The sequence below is a fragment of the Drosophila innubila genome, assembly GCF_004354385.1.
Source record: "Drosophila innubila isolate TH190305 chromosome 2L unlocalized genomic scaffold, UK_Dinn_1.0 4_B_2L, whole genome shotgun sequence".
Classification (NCBI taxonomy): domain Eukaryota; kingdom Metazoa; phylum Arthropoda; class Insecta; order Diptera; family Drosophilidae; genus Drosophila; species Drosophila innubila.
The window spans coordinates 27,980,473-27,999,928 of NW_022995372.1; the positions used below are offsets into that span (position 1 = coordinate 27,980,473).

Here is a 19,456-nt window from a genome sequence, read left to right on the forward strand (position 1 = left end):
GCCAAATGAGATTGACAGCGGTTGTGGCTTAGCGAAACGAACCGTGGACCATTTTGGCCGCATTTACTGGTCAAGTCTGAAACAGGCCAACATCAATTTTAATAATGCCCGGCAATGATTTCATTTATTTGTTTGAGTTAAGCCAAGCCAAGTCCGACCAAGGCCGTGGCAGATGCAAAAGCTGCCAAATTTTTCACTTCCAAATATTAAAAAGTTCGCCCAAATTTAAATATCAAATTAGTTTTTTTTTCAGGCAATCTAAGGATTTACAAAATTATTGAATATCTGATACTTACTGAAAAATATTCGCTTATTCTTGTAACCTTTAAAATATATTTAATAAATTGATAAAAGTTTAAAATAACTCTAATGAAAATTTGAAGTTACATTTATATAAAGACTTTTTTAATATAGAAATAAATTGAAGTTTTGTCGTTCTTATAAAATTTAAACTTTATCAATGAAATATTTTTAAATTCGACATGTATTTCTATTCATTGTATGTCCAAATATCTTTCTAATAGCTATCATACCCTTAACTATAGTAATAAACTTTGGTGCAAATACTTGGCCGAACCCAGTTTGAGATTACCGTTTGAAAGAGCATTAAAAATAAAAAAAAGAGATAAAAAACATCATCACTCACCTCACAACTTTCAACTTCACTTTCTTGGGATTATCTTACCTGGTGTTTTTGGCATTAGTCCTTTAGATCAGCAACGCACTATGGGAAAAGTCCGATATTTTTGCATAAACTCTAAATGAAAAGCTAGAGACTTGAAATTTGGCATGGACCTTAGTTAGACAAATGTGGAATTTCAATTTATTTATTTTTTAATTGGACCACGCCTTAACCCACCCCTTCCTATCCGACTATGAAGGAATGTGTAATATAATTACAAAATATCGAATTACTTGCCATAAACGTTAGTTAGACTAAAGTGGACAATAAGATTATTTTTGTTTTTAGTTGGATCTTATCTTCACTCCTCTTCGACCAAAACAATAATTTCAATTAAACAAAATAAATCTAAATGTAAAGCTAAACAACTAAAATTTTGGATATTTGTTAGTTTAACTAAAGTAGAATTTATAATATTTTTTTTAATTTTATTTGACCTTGTCTTCACAACCGAGCCTCAAAATTGAGTGTAGCCCTGAAAAATCGAAAAAAATATTTTTGTTTTATCCTGAGTATTCAGATTTAGAAAATCAAAAAATTTTCAAGATACTTCACAGCAAAAAATTGTAATTAAAGGTAAAAAAATTGAACTTTTTCCATAGTGCAACGTCATAAAAGTTATTCATTGGACTTCGGTCCGTGTCATACGAACAAATCCAAAAAACCGAACTCAAGCCAAGAACGCGTCCAACAGCTTAAACGCATTTACGAGGTGCTCCGTAAAAAAGTGAATTTTGTGGGACTTTTATCAATATGTCTACGTACTTTCTGGAGTTCATTTGGGTGATTGGAAATAACCAGCAACTTACATTCAGACTCATAGAGCTCAGCTGAAACCATCAAAGATCCTCCTCCAACTTCCATTAAGAAAAGTACACAGACTCATTATTTAAATCCTTCCAGAAGTTTAATTTGGGAGGACAAACAGTAATCTCAAAATTATTCTAGCTCCACTCTTCTAGGCGTACACTAAATAAACTGGGTGTGCCATGAATTTGCACCAAAGTTTATTTTTAGTTTTATATATGAATTTTCAAATTCTAATAGAAAATGTTAATCACCAAGAGAAGAAATCTGTCTTCAAAACTGTGAGAATTTTGATTTTTGTGATTTGCGGAGGTGATAGTTTACAAATTTTATTACTCTACCTCTTATAGTTTCTCTGATCTAGGTGTTCATACAGACAGACGGACGGACATGGCAATATCGGCTGTTAATGCTGATCAAGAATATATTACCTTTATATGGTCGGAGATGCCTCCTTCTCCCTGTTAAATACATTTCAACTCATACAATATTCCCTTTACTTATATTTTAAGTAACGACTAAAAAAAATAGGACTAAGAACAGTAAATATAAAAATATTAAAGGCAATTGCAAGAGGAATTAATTTAATTGAAATTAAAAATCTTTGCTTGTGCGTAATTTGTGCTTTAACTTACGACACAGTCATAAAATTTCGGATAAAAATGTTTTCCCTTAATTACCATGTCTGAATAATATAGTTCTCAAATTTCTCTATAAATATACGTTCCATAAATCAATGATAGTTCAAGATTAGCTTCCATTTAAAAATGCGGCGTTTGCTAACATAGTCAATGTACATATTTTTAAATTGAATGGCACTGACAAGAATGTAGATAATGTTCTGATCTATTAATTTAATAAATGGCAATTACTTTGTTGTTGTTGGCACATTTGCACGACTCTTGGTGCTGACCACGATCTCAAGCCCGAAAAGCAGCGCACCTGTGGCACGTGGGTCTTGTTCGTGTTTAGCCCATCATTACAGCAGCCGCTAATCGGTGCACAAATTCCACTTAAATGCCATAACAATAGCATGTGCTATGCTTACTGCCACATGCCATATGCTACACTAACAACAGGACACAGGTGGTATGTTGGCCAATTAAATTCCCACTATGACCACAAAATCACAATCGCCATGATTTAAAGTGCGTATGTGCCTCTCACACACACATATGTGTACTATATATTCGTATTTGTATGCATAATCTCAAATTTGTTGACCACAAAAAGATAGCCAACAGCTCCTAACTCAAAATATCTATGCAAATTGTGTACAAAGTGTTTGCGCAACAGTTTTCTTGGTCCCAAATAAAAGTAATTGCATTTTATTTCAATGCAACAGAATAGCACATCCAAAAGTACAAGTCAAGAGACGCACATACAAATATTCTCTAAAAATATAGTATATAAGTAAAATAATATATAAATATGCATATGTACAGTATATGCCATTGTGACTGGCTGCTGAAAGCATTCAAATTTCTCTAAGCCTCATTTGCATATGCACACAGAGATACAGCATTTGGTCTGATGCAAATATTGTATCTATAACAGATGTAATTTACGCAGAAAAAAATTGCTGACAACAGAATGACCACTTGGTACACCAAATAATTGGGCTCACTTGTTAAATGGTTTGCAAAATCTATATATATATATATGTTTATGTATACATATATATATATATATGTATATATATATATATATATATATATATTTATTTTGATATATTTGATCAAATAACTGGCCTAACTTTAAATAATGCTTTGTAAAATTTAAATAGATATATATATTTATCTTATAAGATTAATTAATTACAACCGATTTGAAGCTAGGATCTAAGCTGAGCTTGGTGTGCCAAATAAGGAAGCAAATATGGGAAATGATATGGAAATTTTAATATGGATATTAAAGATTTTATTTGAAACTAATCAATGCTACAGTCGAGTAATATTGATGTCGGAGACCCCTGTACTTACTATCCAAAATCAGTCACTTCTAAACTAAATAATATTTAAGATTACCATAAACTCTTATATATTAAATTTGTCGCCGCTCGAATTTGCTTCCGATATAATTAAAAATTCTAGTCACACTAATTATCTTAAAATGGAACACTTGGTAGCACAACAAAATCAAATTTCAAAATCACTTGTACACAGCGCGCACAAAAGAGTTGAAAAAGAGTCAGTTTAAAGTCAAATAGACATACATATGCATTAATCATTAGGAAGAGCAGGACATCCATATGTGCAATTAAAGATCTGTTATGCACACATACATACATATGTTGGCACGCGCCAAAAAAACAAAAGAAGTTTCTAGCTAACATTCATATATATAGCATGCGTTTATGCATATTTGGCTATGTTAGCATAAGTGAAACCTTAACCGAGAATAAATTAAACTGCATGTTAAACATGCTAAATGTTAAATCAAATAGTAAAATAATTGAAAACCAAAAAAGACAAATTTACTAAAACATAAATTTACACAGTAAATTTATAATAAACATGAAATTAACATAGAATTTTAACTTAACGTTTATATAAATACCAATGTAAAATTATTAATATGAAATTTTTAAACATGTATTCAATATTAAAATGTCAGTATAACATTCATAAATAACAATTTCAATAAATTGTAAAATTAAAAAAAAAAAAGCTTAAATTCAGCTGAAAAGTTGTTCCCGCCGAATCGAACCCGCGACAAAATTGCAAAATTTTCAAAGACAAAGGCTCAAAGTGTTGAGCCACTCGCACTTATGTCTTTATCCTCCTAAATGGCCATATTGCTTGTTTTAGTGCTCAATTAAAAAGTAAAAGAAATAATTTATATTTTAACATTTAATGTTAATATTACATTTTAAATAAGCACTGAGTTTGTTTTAATAAAATGAAATTGAATTCGAACATAAATAAATTAAAATCTTTCGCCCACGGCAGGACTCGAACCACGAGCACTGTCCGACTCATGACTCAGTACACTGCGCCACCAGCTCACGTCTGAATGGACGCCAATTTGTTATATAATATGTTAATATAAATTTTTGTTTTATCAAGATATTCAAGTTTTAATTACTGCCAACGCGCCATCAACGAATTTGATAGCAAAATTTATTATTTGAATATCTTCGCTATTTACTGTGCGATCAGAATGAAATTTTCAGCAAAAATTTAGGACAATTATATCTTCATCTGTGCAAAATCTGGAATTTCTGGCTTTCAAAATGCTCTTATAATTTGGATATGAAATTTTCAATGTCGATTTGCAGGCGGTTAAGGGCGTGGCTGATTTTTGAAACAAACTTGATCTGCCTGCAGTATAGAGGAACCTACATACCAAGTTTGGTGTCTCTAGCTCTTATGGTCTCCGAGATCTAGGTGTTCATACAGACAGACAGACAGACAGACAGACGGACAGACAGACGGACATTGCTATATCGACTCGACTATTGATGCTGATCAAGAATATATATACTTTATAGGGTCTGCCACGCCTCCTTCTACCTGTTACGCACATATTCGGCAACAAACCCAATAGACCCCTGTACTTTTTTTAAGTACGGGGTCTAAAAATTAAAAATCAATAAAAACAATCATGTAAATATTGTATCTTACGTGTTATGTGGTAAGAGAAAGCGTTATATATTATTAATAATTCTGGTTGCATGGGTTTATTTTACTGTAAATTTCTACGCAGATAAATAACCGCATTCTATAAAATTTGAAGTACACATAAATTATAAATTGTTTTTAATCCTTAGAATATCTGTAAAGAAACGTATTCATAATTTTTGGCGTATTTGGATCCAATCTTAAAACAAAAATATAACATAGTATAGTATTACGTATTAGAATATGCAATCTTCAATATTATTAATTTATTAAAGGAGTATGTTTTACTTAGTCTAGTCCTAGTTTAAGACCAAACACAACAAAGCCTATTAACAACATGAACCTAGTATAGATATCCCCAAAGCTATTATTTCCCTCAAACACTAAAAAAACACAACTTTCCTGGCTTCCAGCTCTACCCAAAAAATTGTATAACTAGCTAAAATGAAAAGAAAAAATCAAAGCGCAAATCACATGAAGAAAAAAAAGTATAAATAATAATTGCAAAAACAAGCAAAAGATAAAATAAATATATACACAACAAAGTTAAAATAAAAAAAAAAGAAATATAGAATAATACATAAACAATTGTACAATAATTTAGCGCGGATGAGGATTCGATGGCACGTATCACACCAACATTGTGGTCAAACATAACGGCAGTTGTCTGTACGTGCCCCTGGTATCTTCAAGAGCACATGCAAGATAGACATCACGTGGTTCCCATTTGATGACCAACATTGCGAAATGAAATTCGGTAGTTGGACTTACGACGGAAATCAGGTAAAGTGTTTAGTACACATCGCAGTACAGTACAGTACAGTACGGTACACGCCACAGTTAAAAGCTAACACGATACACGGTACAGTAATGGCTGGTTACACCAATCACAGAGGTCACAATCACGCTTTCACACACGCAAACAAGAAAACCACTAACTAATACACGCACACGTGCACGTGCACTAACCAAATCGGTAAAAGTAAAACACACATACACAGGGAATCAAAACAATATAGGCAAGAAAAGGGAGGCGACTATCTAGGATTCGACCGGAATATATAGGTGTACAACTACTGAGGTTCGACGATATTAATACTTCGTTTTTTAAAGAGTAATAATACTTGAACTGCTTTCGTTTATGCTTTTCCAATCTCTCTGTCTCTCTCTCTCTCTCTCTCTCTATCTATTTCTATCTATCTCTATCCGAATCTGTCTTCCAGTTTATTTAAAAATTCCTCACGTCGAACAATTCTTTGCGTTTTTGCGAATTACAAAACCAAAAGTATTAAGTGTTTTAAAGCACTGAAAAACAATAACAGTTCTGTGTTGGCTAAAATTTTCAAACTGATTTTGAATATTTTATGCCAACACCTAGGATAACAGTTATAATAATAGAGGTTGCCCTTTGTGTTTTGCCAGTGCACTTTTTCAACTACTTCTTTCAGTAGACATTGGACATAGCACATATTGGGCTTTACAGAAATGGAATCATGTGTGAAACCATCGAAATTTTAAAATAAAATTTCAGTTTCACCTATTTTGCATGTCAGCAGACCAAACCACGCCCAAAAAAAAATATAACAATATTGAGAAATATTTTGGACGTATGTAAAGACTCTTAATGGAAGTGAAACAAAATGAGGTTCTCAATAAAATTTAATATTATTTTCACGTTACTTTGCACTGAAAACGCAATTTCAAATTTAGTAATACTTAAGTACAAAATTATAATAAAAAGCTCTCTCTCTTTTGCTCGCTCTTTTCTCGTACACCTGGAACACATGCTCTTTATGTACATAAATGTTGTTTCAACGTGGCTTAAAAATAACTCAAATTTATAATTTAAAAAAAAAACTAAAAATGTTAAATTTCTTTTTCTCCAAAACAATAAAAACTCAAACTCAAAACAATGCCCAACCATTTCCAAACAAAAAAAATCGTTTGTAACTAAACAAATTTAAAAAAAAAAAATTGTTGAAAAAATCAGTTGGATTTGGTTTTGAATTCCGAAGATGGAGGGGATCTTTCCGATTTCATAACAAATGGCGAGTGGTACTTGCTTGGTTAGTAAAAATCATCATAATCCTAATGCTTATTTCACTAACTGTGTTTTGTTGTCATGTGTAAATGTTTTCAACCTATCACATGTAAATATTTAAGAATTTTATGATTTCTTGTCATTGTGTATATATATTAAAAATATTGTAGCAAATATTTAGACAAAATTGCTTTATAGACCTTTTTAATTACTGCGCTCTCTTTAAGTTTTATTTTCACCTTGATTCTTGCTAATATATGTATAAACAAAATTAAATATTGTATACGAATCAAATAAGATATGTATATTATTGTGTGTCAATGTGTCAGTGTCATAAAACTTGACTGTTTCCAGTATTACTAATAGTACATTTTATCGTTCAGCCATGCCCGGAAAGAAGAATACCATAGTCTACCAGTGCTGCCCAGAGCCATATGTCGATATCACCTTTACTATACAAATTCGACGACGTACTTTATATTATTTTTTTAATTTAATTGTGCCATGCGTGCTTATATCATCGATGGCCCTTCTTGGCTTCACATTGCCCCCCGACTCAGGCGAAAAATTAACGCTGGGTAAGTACTGAATAGTACAATTTACAAACACATTCCAACACTGATTGACCCAATGATTAGTTATAATATTATATCACTTTATCTTATAAGCTTTTTACAGCGTGTGGCTAAAACTACCACTCAATATCTAGTTAGGGCTTTCAAACGGTTTTTGTTCAGGTAAAGCAGCGGTAGCGAAATGAGGCTTAGCTGGATTTAACCATATACAAATATATATTAAACAACAAGAAATAACTTTAAAAATACCAAATATATGCTGCTTCTAAAAGTTAGTTAGTCTAAGCAATGCATGTTTGATTATTGAATAATAAAAATAAAACAAAGTAAACGTAAAATAAAACATGTTCAGGAGTGCTGCCTGCTGAAAACAAAATTAATCAAAACTTAATAAAACATATCTTAATAAAAGTATGGGAAATTAATTGCTGCAAACGGCAACACTCTCCACATGCAATCTTAAAGATTTAGACCTACAACAAATGTCTCTTAAAAAACAACAAATAATAAACACTGAAATGTTAAAAAAAACATGAAATTTGGTTAATAATATTTCTTACTTTTTGTCTTTAAATTTTCAGTCAATTTTACGTTTGGCGTTTCATTTAAATTGATTTTATATAAGTATTTATTGTATCTCTTGTTCCAGGCGTAACTATACTACTATCATTAACAGTATTTCTAAACCTTGTTGCTGAGTCTATGCCGACAACGTCGGATGCTGTTCCTCTTATAGGTACACACTCACGCTATTTATTTAAAAAATTTACCAAAATTATTCCTAACCTGAAAAATGAAATCCATACAAAAGGCAGTTCAAGAAAATGTGCTGCATCTTATTGTTGTTTTTTTAGTTGTTATTAGTTTTACTACAGTAGTGCAATGAAAAAAGAAAAACAAAAAAATACAAAACTAACAAAATAGTCAAAACAACAAAATACCAATTATTTAGATCTTGAATATAAAAATAAACACACCCAGACACAAACAAATACAAGTACACTGAATCAATCGTATGGAGAATGAAAATATGTCACACACTTATCTTAATTCTGTACGTATGTATGTTTGCAAATAGATACTCTAACTTCTGGACTTTAACTTTGTGCCACAACAATATTTCAGTTTCAGCCAGCTAATAATCTTCTCTTCCTGCCGGAACTTTTGGACAGACCTTTGCAATAATAGTTCCATGTGAAAACTGAACACAAGCAACACACCCAACAAACACCTCCAAACAAGAATTCTTCACATCTATTTAACCGCCTCTCTCTATCTATTTATATCTGTCTCTCTCACTCTCTGTTACTGTCTATCAAATGTAAAGTATCTAAAAATCAGATGGAGCCATTTTTCTTTATACTTCTTGCTTAATAGTACTCATTATTTAGCTAGCTGACTACTTTGAAACATGTTTAATACTCTTTCTTCTACTACTACTATTCTAATAATATTTTAATTATTTATTACTAAAATCAGCTGCTCCAAATAGTCGCGCATTAAAAGCTCTGACAATAATTGGTATTTGACTACACGAAACACACACACACACGCACACTCACGAATCAGTACTCACTACTCCCGAACCAGTCACATACCACAATTCATAATTGATAATCGATAATCGAATCGCAACGAAAAGTTTTCGTTATCATTTTCATTTCTATTTCAATATCCATACTTGCTGTTTAAAAGCGTATGTTAAGCTGTCCCCAACCCTACCAAATTTATCCACTTAGTTTATCAGTTGTTGTTTCTGTCGGTACGTTTGTTTTCTCTACGTGTTTGCCGCTAGCTGATATTTGTTTTAATATACTTGTATCATTTAATTTACTCTTCTGTTTTAGCCTGACAAATTGATTTCTTAAAAGAAAAAATATTAAAAAACATCGAACAAATAATAACAAACTAAAGCCAAAACTTTCATCATGTAAATAAGCTTCTCTATATATAGAGTAGTGTATCATGTTCATGCTGGGACATGTCGCATATATTGCCTGAACAATCTAATCATCAGATACTAATAAAACATAGCAGCATTTAAACCGCATTAAAATGTAGACCAAAATATAATCTATACATACTTATATTCTTGTTAATCGTGTTATTAAAAAAAATTTTAAACTGTACATAACCAAAACTATGAACAAATCCAACGAACCACCTTTTTTCGCTACCAAATTTCAAACGTTTCAACAAATTGGCCAATAACTGAGCCAACCAGTCAGAAAACATATGAACAAACCTAAACAAGAAAGCATAAAATTGCAATATGATATTGATACAATCAACAGCTAAGGTCATGAAATTATATTCACATTATTCCAATGAAAATATAAATAAATTAAATGAAATATGTTCTGATACATTCACAACACAAAGTGTGTGTTTACGCAGTGCTGTGACTCGGACCGGCTCTTAACAACCCGTGACACCAGGGCTTTGTTTGAGCATTATTTCAATTGTTTTGAATTTTTCCTTATTTTATTACGACGATAAGATTACTTAGAAAACAAATTTTTACTAATTTTGTAAAGAATGTACTTAAGAATATGACTAAATTTTAAAACTGATAGTTTTTTTATAATTCCAAAAACCAGAATTTTAACCGGTTTTTAGCCTTACTAGAATTATTTCATTTCTTAAAGCTCCCAAGAAGACCAATACAAATTGGCAAACTTGAAAGCTTTTCAATATACATCTTCAAATTGTATTATGCTTTATGATCAATCGAATTTATATCACAAATCTTAATACTTTACTTTAGAAAAAATATATGTAACTATTGCGTATTGTGTTTATTTTCATGACCAGCGCTGTGGCAATTGTTTATTTGATAAATATGGCCAGTTTGACCCTGCCAATCGCAATATTTTATAATAAAAATAGTGGTATTTTTATGATTTTGTATGCATAAAAGAACAACGAATATCAATACTAAAACAACAACATTGCAATACACTATATATACATAGGTGCACATCTATGTAGTTTAATGGTAAAGGTTTGTATTGAAGGCAAAAAAAAAAATAATAGAAATCAAATCAAAACGCAACCAAATGTTATTTTGATACTTGGTAAAGTAGAGAGGAAAAATGATGTCAGAAAACAATAACAAAACATACAAACATAAATACATACATGTATGTATATAGTATGTATATGTTCATGCTTATATTTAGTAATCTAAGAATTAAAAAACACAAGCTATATGCATTGTAGATTTGGTAGGTGTACAATGAAGTTTATATACTAAAAAGCTGACAAATTTAAAAAAAAAAAACAACAACAACGTACTCTGTAAATAAACCACACTTTGAACCGACGTAAGTACATTCACATATACACTCACATCCAAAGCTACAACAACAACCACAATAACAACAACAAAAACCACAAAGTATAAGAAAACTTAACGAAACAACAACACGACAATACCAAAAAGAAAAGCGCATGCCACAAACAACACACCAGGCCAATAGGCAAAAGACCTGCTTATGTGAGTCTTAGCCATTCTACTATCACTATATAAATATTTCTCTCTCTCTCTCTCTCTAATTTACTAACTCGCTTTCTATCTCGTTTTGGCAAGAACTCTCTTGTACTTGCACCCAGTCACATAACAAAATCAAAACTGAACAAACGCCACTCACAAAAAAAACCCAAACCAATTATAAGTAAATATATTTTCTTGCTCAAAATATAAATACGAAAATACCAAAGAAGTCTTTAAAATTCTCGTACTTACTCACCTGTAAAATCCCGACTTTTAAAAAAAGAAATCACCTCCAAACAAATGCAATCCCCACAATATCCTGCTAAAAACGAAACTCAACTAAACTAAGCAAAAAGCTAAAAAAAAAAAAAAAAAAAAAGAAAATCAGCGCAACATTTGAACTTGCATTTATGCAGATCCATTTGACCAGATGGTAGACTTGCAACTCCACATAATATCGTATCGCTCATCATGCGTTCATATTATGTCATATTATATCCGACCCCATTTCCAAACTCTTCCAACAGCGACCCAAAGATGAGAGTTGAAACCAAATCATTTGCATGCATTGTGCAAATTCTCAAGTAATGTCCATTGACCCCACACTAAGCTCAGGACTCACGTAGCAAATTAAATGGGCTGCATGACGGTGTAGTAAATTGACAAAGCGTAGCGCTATACTCATTGCCCCTTAAAAAATATAAAAATAAAAAAAAACAGTTAAAGAGAAGTGCAGTGAAGTAAAGACAACGCCCAAAATTTAGTTCAATTATCAAAATATTTTCATCTAAGTAAAGGCAAAAACTTGCAACTTGCCACTTTCGGTGGCCTTCCTCTCTGCGCAAACTAATGGGTAAAAGTTGGAAGATTGTGCACCTTATACTTACCACCATTAAGCTTTTGAAAAGTTGAACCAACTCCAAGAAAGAAGCGAAATGAAAACATTAATTTGCTGGAATGTTGTGAAAATTTGTGCCCAAATGTTTAGTGCTGTTGATGACGTTCCAAATGTCCAGGGCTAAGGAGTTTGTAAGTTGTATAGAAACCATAATTACATATTAAATAATTCTGAAAAGCTTAAGAATGGCATATTGACAAGCTCAAGTAATTAAAATTATCCGCAAATACATAGTCAAAAAAAATGGTACATATGGTAGATAGTATCTTATCATCTGAAAAGCATAAAACTAAGTAGGGAAACGCAACTTTTTTATTCAAATTCAATTTTATTTAATGGAAGAGTGCAGTCTGGTGAAGTGTCTTGTGGTATGTTGACAAAATCGCCAAATTGTTATATTTACAGTTTAGTGTAATAAATTACGCCCACGAGTACAACAAGTTTTTAAAAGTCGGCCCTATCTAAACCGATCAAAACCAGAGTCCGTAAGAATTGCCCCCTCTCGAGCTTGTTGTCAGAAAAAACCACTCGTCTAGTGACCCGATGGGGAACTGTCACAAGAGAACACTCAAACTTTGTTTATCGTTGGCTTGCTCTGTGCTCAACCGACGATCATTTTTGTTCGCTCGCTCTGGTCAGTGTTCACTGAGACCGTTTACTCGTTAAAATTCGGCAAAAGGTCTTTGAGCATGTACACTAAAAAAAAAAGGCCAACTTCTAAAATCAAGAACATTCATCTTAAATATTTTGTTCTTAAAATAAGATTATTTAAGACCAAATTACTAAAACTAAGATTATTAATCTAAAAATCTTAAAATCTTAATATAAGAATAAAAATCTTAAGTTGTTAGGAAAGTATAAATAGGTACTATTTCGTATCTATCAAATGATTGCACCGTGGCGCTCTGGTTTGAGAGGCCGCTTCAGTTGTGAAGCAGTAGGCGGCGGTTCGAATCCCACTCGTAACAAATTAAAATAACATTTATAAAATTACTAAAACAGAATAAAATATAGTAAATCAAAATTTAAAAAATAAAAAAAATATAAATATAAAAATAATTTTCATTTATTTTTTTTTTTGATTTTAATTTTAAGAACATTTATTCTTAAAATAAGAACTTGGTCTTCTTTTCAAACCAAAATCTTAGTTCTGAGACCAAAATCTTGATTTTAGAACATTTTTTTTATCAGTGTATGTGTGCTGCGTCTGAATAGGCAAACACTTACAATGAGTCCGCATGAGTAAAAAGCAAAAAATCGTATCCTCTTCTCCCTTCCTCTTCAATGCTTTGCCTGTGACGGAACATCTAAGGCAACAACATAAGGCAAATGCAACAACAAAAATAAAGACCTTTTTTAATGACTCGTTGTTTGCTTTGCTCACTTAGTGATTCTCAGTAGCTGTGCGACGAACGGTTCTGTTCGAAGCGAGAGGTCAGTAAGAGACCGACTCGTTTGTTACGCTCAACTCGAAACCTGAGAGCTGTAACCAGTTCGGTCTTTTGAGTGAGCAGGCCGAGCACAAAAATTCGGTTGAGCACATTTTGCGAGCTCTGATCAAAACACATTAGATAGTAGGGGTCTGTAAGCGTAGGCGTATCTCAAAAAAATGAGGAGCCGCCCCTGATCGCTTTGCTCGCGGTGCTACAGTTGAGCATTCCCGACTGCCGGTTAAGATATTGGTTAAGATATCTCAACAAACATAAAAGTTTTCATACTCTTACTTGATTTTCAACCGATCGATAAATAATATAGAAAGCCGATTTGAACCAATTTCGGTCAGGCTGTATAAAACCAACTTAAAAGAGCCGTTGTCTTGTCTAAGGCCCAGAACAATGGATGTTTTTAAATGTCAAAGTTATTAATTTAAATTAAATTGATTTCATAACTTGATTTTCAATCGATCGGTCCTATGGCAGCTAAATGATATAGAAAGCCGATTTGAACCAATTTTGTAAGGCTGTATAAAACCTACCTTAAAGAGCCGTTGTCTTGTCTAAGGCCCAGAACAATGGTTGCTTTTAAATGTCAAAGTTATTAAATTAAACTGAATTGATTTTTAATTTTTAGAAAAGGGTATTAAATACATTTGAAATAATTTTTTTTTACCAAAAATACCAATAATGAATAGTATTGTTAATATTTTAAATTAAATTATGAAAACCGATCTTTGTGTACCCGCAAATGTGTGTGAATTCATTCACTGTTGGAATTCATACTTAACAACTTACAAGCAATAAAAGATCCAGAGTTTGAAAGATATGTTTGGTTAAGATATGCCACAAAGCATACAACTTTTTCATACTAAAACTTGATTTTCGACCGATCGGTCCCATAGAAACTTTGTAATATAGTAAGCCGATTAAAACCAATTTCGGAGAGGATGTATGTATAAGACCGGATAAGATATGTCACAATACATAAAAGTTTTTCATAATAAACCTTAATTTATGACGGATCGGTCATATGGCAGCTATATGATACAGTGGATGATTTGAACCAACTTCGGTCAGGGTATCACTGCGGACGGCAGTTCGCGCTAGTAACGAAAGCAGCGCGAAAAATACGAAAGGCGACTTGCAATATATACGGCTAACATGGAAATCTAATAATATATAATATGTTACTACTGTCGATCTACTGTCAGATTTGTATACGGAGTTGTATACGGATCCAATGGTTTAGTCCTAACTTACAAAATGGCATACTAAAACGTTTTCTAACTCACCTGGTTCATGAGATAAGAGGGTGTAAGTGGGAGAGCAAAATTTTAATTATTGCAGTTAATGGGGCCTTTGGGCTTTTTAGTGATTTTTTTGATTTTTTCTTATAAAAAAAACCGCGTCGATTGAAACCTAGATCACCCGAATCCAATAACTGGTTCAAAAGATAACTAAATTGGAAATATTTAGTGGACTTTTCAAAATTAAATGAAAAGTCAGTTTGTTTGTTTGTTTGATTGTTTGTATCAAATCGCGAAAAAAGCTTAGATTTTATTATAAGGATTTATAGATCTTAAAAAAACTAGAAATGTTGCTCTACGAGTTTTGGAAAACCGCTATTTTAGCGGGAAAACGCTAAATCCCGCTTAATTTTACAGGTGAAAGATTTTTTTTGGCTCACATTTTGTCTATTTTAGAAAAATTTACATTCAACATTTTTATCAAATTTTAGTATGTTATCTTTATATATAAAATTCTATGTCCTGTACATTCATGTATCATTGTACAGGCCAAACGGCTTAAGCTACAAGTTTGAAATTTTGGGACAACAAAGCTATGGCAATTTCATCGGGAGATAAGGAGCGTTTTGCCAAATTCGACCTGTAAGTGCGTCAAAATGGAGTAAAAAGAGTAGAGTTTGGTCAAGCGCGGTATTCAGTGGCAAAGTAGTGCAGAGGATGGTCTGTTAGACTCACGCAGGCATCACGGTTCAAGACCTGCCGGCTCAGCCCAGGCAAATATACTTTTTAATTTATTGTTATTCGTATTTTCTTATATTAAAATGGTAGAGTTTGGTCAAGAGCGGCATTCTGTGGCAAAGTAGTGCAGAGGATGGTCTGTTAGACTCACGCGCAAGGATTTACGGGTTCAAGACCTGCCGGTTCAGCCCAGGCAAATATTACTTTATTTCTTAGTTTATTCTTCGTATTTTTTTAAATAAAAACTTATATTTTCCTACATTCTGCATTTTTATTTATCTACAGACTCACGAACAGGGATCAGAGTTCGAATCAGGCCGAGAAAGATTTTATTTTTATTTATTAATTTCATTTCATAAACATTTTTTTAAATTTTACAATTTTTAACAATTTGGTCAAAATAGCTGTCATAGAAATCAGGATCATATTAAGCTTTAGTATGGAAAAATGTTCTGTTTTTTAAGTTATCTGAACCAAACTCACAGATTCGCTTTTGCACATAGTCTCAAATTTTCTGCCAAACCTAGAATTCTCCGCGAATATAATTATTATTTTCTCTTTCAAAAAATTATATATTATATAAATTTGTTGCTACTTATTACATTTAGCAGGAAGTTTTCAACAACTAAAAGTTTTCAATTCTTCTCAAATAACTGATAGCTGACAATAATTGCTTCGTACGAACGGTGAAAAACGTAGTAGTCTGAATTCTATAAGAAGGTATTATGTTATTTAGCAGGTACTAATTACTGATTCATCAGAAGTAAAGAAAAAAATAACCTGCTGAATAAACCCAATGTTGAAAAAGCAACCCTTTGCTCTTTAACGATAGAAACTGCAGTTGAAATGCCTTACCTTGCAATTTTTATACTATTATACGTTTATTCTATTCTTACATATAAACACGTAAATTATGATCAGTCCTAATTAACAAGTGTTCTAATTATTGAAGTAGAACATAATTTATATTTTCGTAAAAGAAGTTTATTCAAGAAAAATATATGAAGTGCTCTTCTTTATCACTTTTCAATTTCGCGAGCGAAGCGAGCAGGGGGCGGGCCCTCTAGTATTTAATAAAATTTAACGTTTTTCGACATATCAAACTTGTCTGTGAAAATATTAACATATTATAAGTGTATATGTACATATTACGTAGAGTTGCAATATGACAGCAATAACTTTACATAGCTGCAAACCTATGTATCAGACAGCTTTTGCGAAAAATAATCAGTGCTGCAAACATTTTTCATAGCATAGCTTTTGCTTTGCAGTAATAACCAGTGTTGCCAGAAAGTTTTTTTTTTAGCATTTAGGGCAGTTTTAAGTTAAAAGAATTAAATTGTTTGGGTTTTCTACAACTGTTTTTTAATATTAGTGAAATAACAAGCATAGACATTTGAAACAACAAAATTTGATATCTTCAAAAAAAACGAGAAAGTGACAAGTAGAAAATTTCTGATATCAAATTTAACAAACAATAAAAATTTAATATAAATTATAAATATTATAATCATATTTTAAAATAAAAATAGTTCGGCATTCTGCACATTGGGCAAAAAAGCTACATACCTTTTACGCAATAATAGCTTTTTTGCGCAGTGCCGATTGTCGAACTATTTTTATTTTTAAATATGATTATAATATTTATAAACTTTTCATATTAAATTTATTGTTTGTCACATTCGTCACTAGACTTTTACCTCGTGAAGAGGTTTAATAAGACCAACTTAAATAAATATTCTATCAGATTGGATATGATATCTAGTAAAACAAACAGTTCTTTATACTCAAACTAAATCAGCTATTTGAGATGAACTCTTACTAGATAGCTCAGAAATCCTATCCAAAAACGGGCAGCCCAAAAATTTCAGCCTTTAACGGGAGAGTGCCGGACAGAAACAGAAGAAGTGCTTCTCTAATTCTTCTTCTTCCTCGTTCCTGCAAGTCTAACTCCCTATTGTCCAGTGACTTTTTAGAGCTCTGACAACTGTAGAGCAGCGGTTGCTGTTTACACTACATAGCTGTTTTTGTCGAGTTATGGCCACGTCCGTCTAGTCACTCTACAAAGAGGCACAAGTTTCCATTTAAGATTGGTGTTCCGGCTTAACTTTTCTTTTGCTATGAGCCTACAGGTAGCCGTATGTACACACAGTCTCTCTGCACCAGGGTAGAGGGGTGATGTTTGAGTGTGTGTCTATTGACCCAACTGATTTTATGATATATATATGCAGCGCCGTTGCGACGAAAAGTTGGTCCCGAGCAAAGATTTTGTCGACTAAATGTTACTACAATAAAACTTATAACATGATAATCTCGTTACATAAAAATGGGTACTATTACATTCGTGACAGATTATGGTATACCAGTTTGAATCCTTTATCTCCGAGACTATTAGGTTAGAGGAACCAAATTAGCAATACTCTTAGGATGTTAACCTACAGTTAATTTTAAAATTTGGCCAGGCCCACGTCAGCCCATGTTTTTTTTAGTTAAATCAAATATTTTAGACTTATTTGACTTTTAAAATGCTGAATCGTTGCCATTTTAACCGCATATTGTCTGAATTAAACAATAACATCCTGAAAACATACTTTAAAAATACATGATAAAATTAAGAATTTAAAACTTTAATTTTAAATTGGTTTGTTATTAAAATTGTAAAATTGATTTAGGGTCCCCCAAATTGAGGTATTGATTGTTAGCTTTTATGAAAGCAAACTCATAAATTACTTTACTCATATTTGGAAATATTCGATTGATACCAAACGGAGACTGCTAAGTTATCTTGTCAATTGATCATCATAAGTGGTTCAAATTAATTTGAAGTTTGCCAATAAACGATGTGCTAATGCTGATGTGACAAGAATCGTTAAATCGGTCAAATTCATTTATATGCTTTTCAAGTTCACTGTCCAATTTGGATTTAGTGTTTATAAATTCAAATCATCAGAAACAATAAAAAATGCCTTAAATCTCAATTTGTGATATAGTAAGCCCATTTGAACCAAATTTGGTCAGGATGTGTATGAATATTCTGTGAGTTTGGTTGAGATATCTCAGAAAATAAAAAAGTTTTCCATACAAAAGGTGAGTTTGACCCCTGTTTGATAAAGCTGTGTTCATTTCATTTTTCTCAAATATTTGTACTTTGTAGTATATAAACCTCATTGATGTAGTAGTATCTCACTGCGAGTCTCTGTTGTAGAGGAAAGACTGTGTTTGATGTACACTTTATGCGTGGCAAATCATTTTTTGACGAAAGCGTTTGTAGTAATAAGGCATTCGATAGAAACTCATTAGATTTTGAAATCAGTATTGTGGGCGTGATGAAAAAAGATATGATTTTGCAGAGGAAAGACTGAGTAGCTTATGAGTGTGCGTCGTTTTGATTCTATGCATGAGGCCATCAAGCCACACTCGATCGAAAGCCTGGGACGTCGAGAAATATTGCGCTGCAGTATTCCCGATATTCGAATGCTGTAAATACGTACAGTGTACTTATTCAGGATGTTTGCTGCAGCTCGCTTAACAACAAACGAAAACTTTTAAGCCACAGTACGACAGACGACAGTCCCTGACGGGCCCGCACTAGTAGGGATCTCGGACGCAATAATGCATTGTAGATTTTCCCGAGTGAGAGGTTTCGCTTGGGTTGTGCCGACCACACTGAGTCCGGGATGAAATGGAAAATCCTCCCCGGCACTGTTTACGAAACAAGCGTCCTTAGCGGTCGTCGCTGTTGATTAAGGAACGCTCTGCCCAGGCATAAGTGCCGTTGCCTTAGCGATTAAGGAAGTGCTCGGGCCAAACATAAGTGCCGTTGCCTTCACTGCCATTGTATTTGTATTTTTTCAATATTATTTTAGTTTTTCTGTTGATTTTGTTGAGTATTTTTTCCGTTAAGTCCAGCCCT

General features: G+C 32.4%; 1 protein-coding gene across 1 annotated transcript in view; it reads left to right on the plus strand.

Moving 5' to 3' along the window:
* The window catches only part of LOC117781291 (acetylcholine receptor subunit alpha-type acr-16), a 147,190-nt gene that overhangs the window by 112,968 nt on the left and 14,766 nt on the right, over positions 1-19,456 (plus strand). The window contains 5 exon segments of the mRNA XM_034618042.1: positions 5,262-5,278; positions 5,727-5,786; positions 5,789-5,895; positions 7,103-7,178; positions 7,537-7,731. Of these exon segments, the coding sequence (XP_034473933.1) occupies positions 5,262-5,278; positions 5,727-5,786; positions 5,789-5,895; positions 7,103-7,178; positions 7,537-7,731 (455 nt within the window).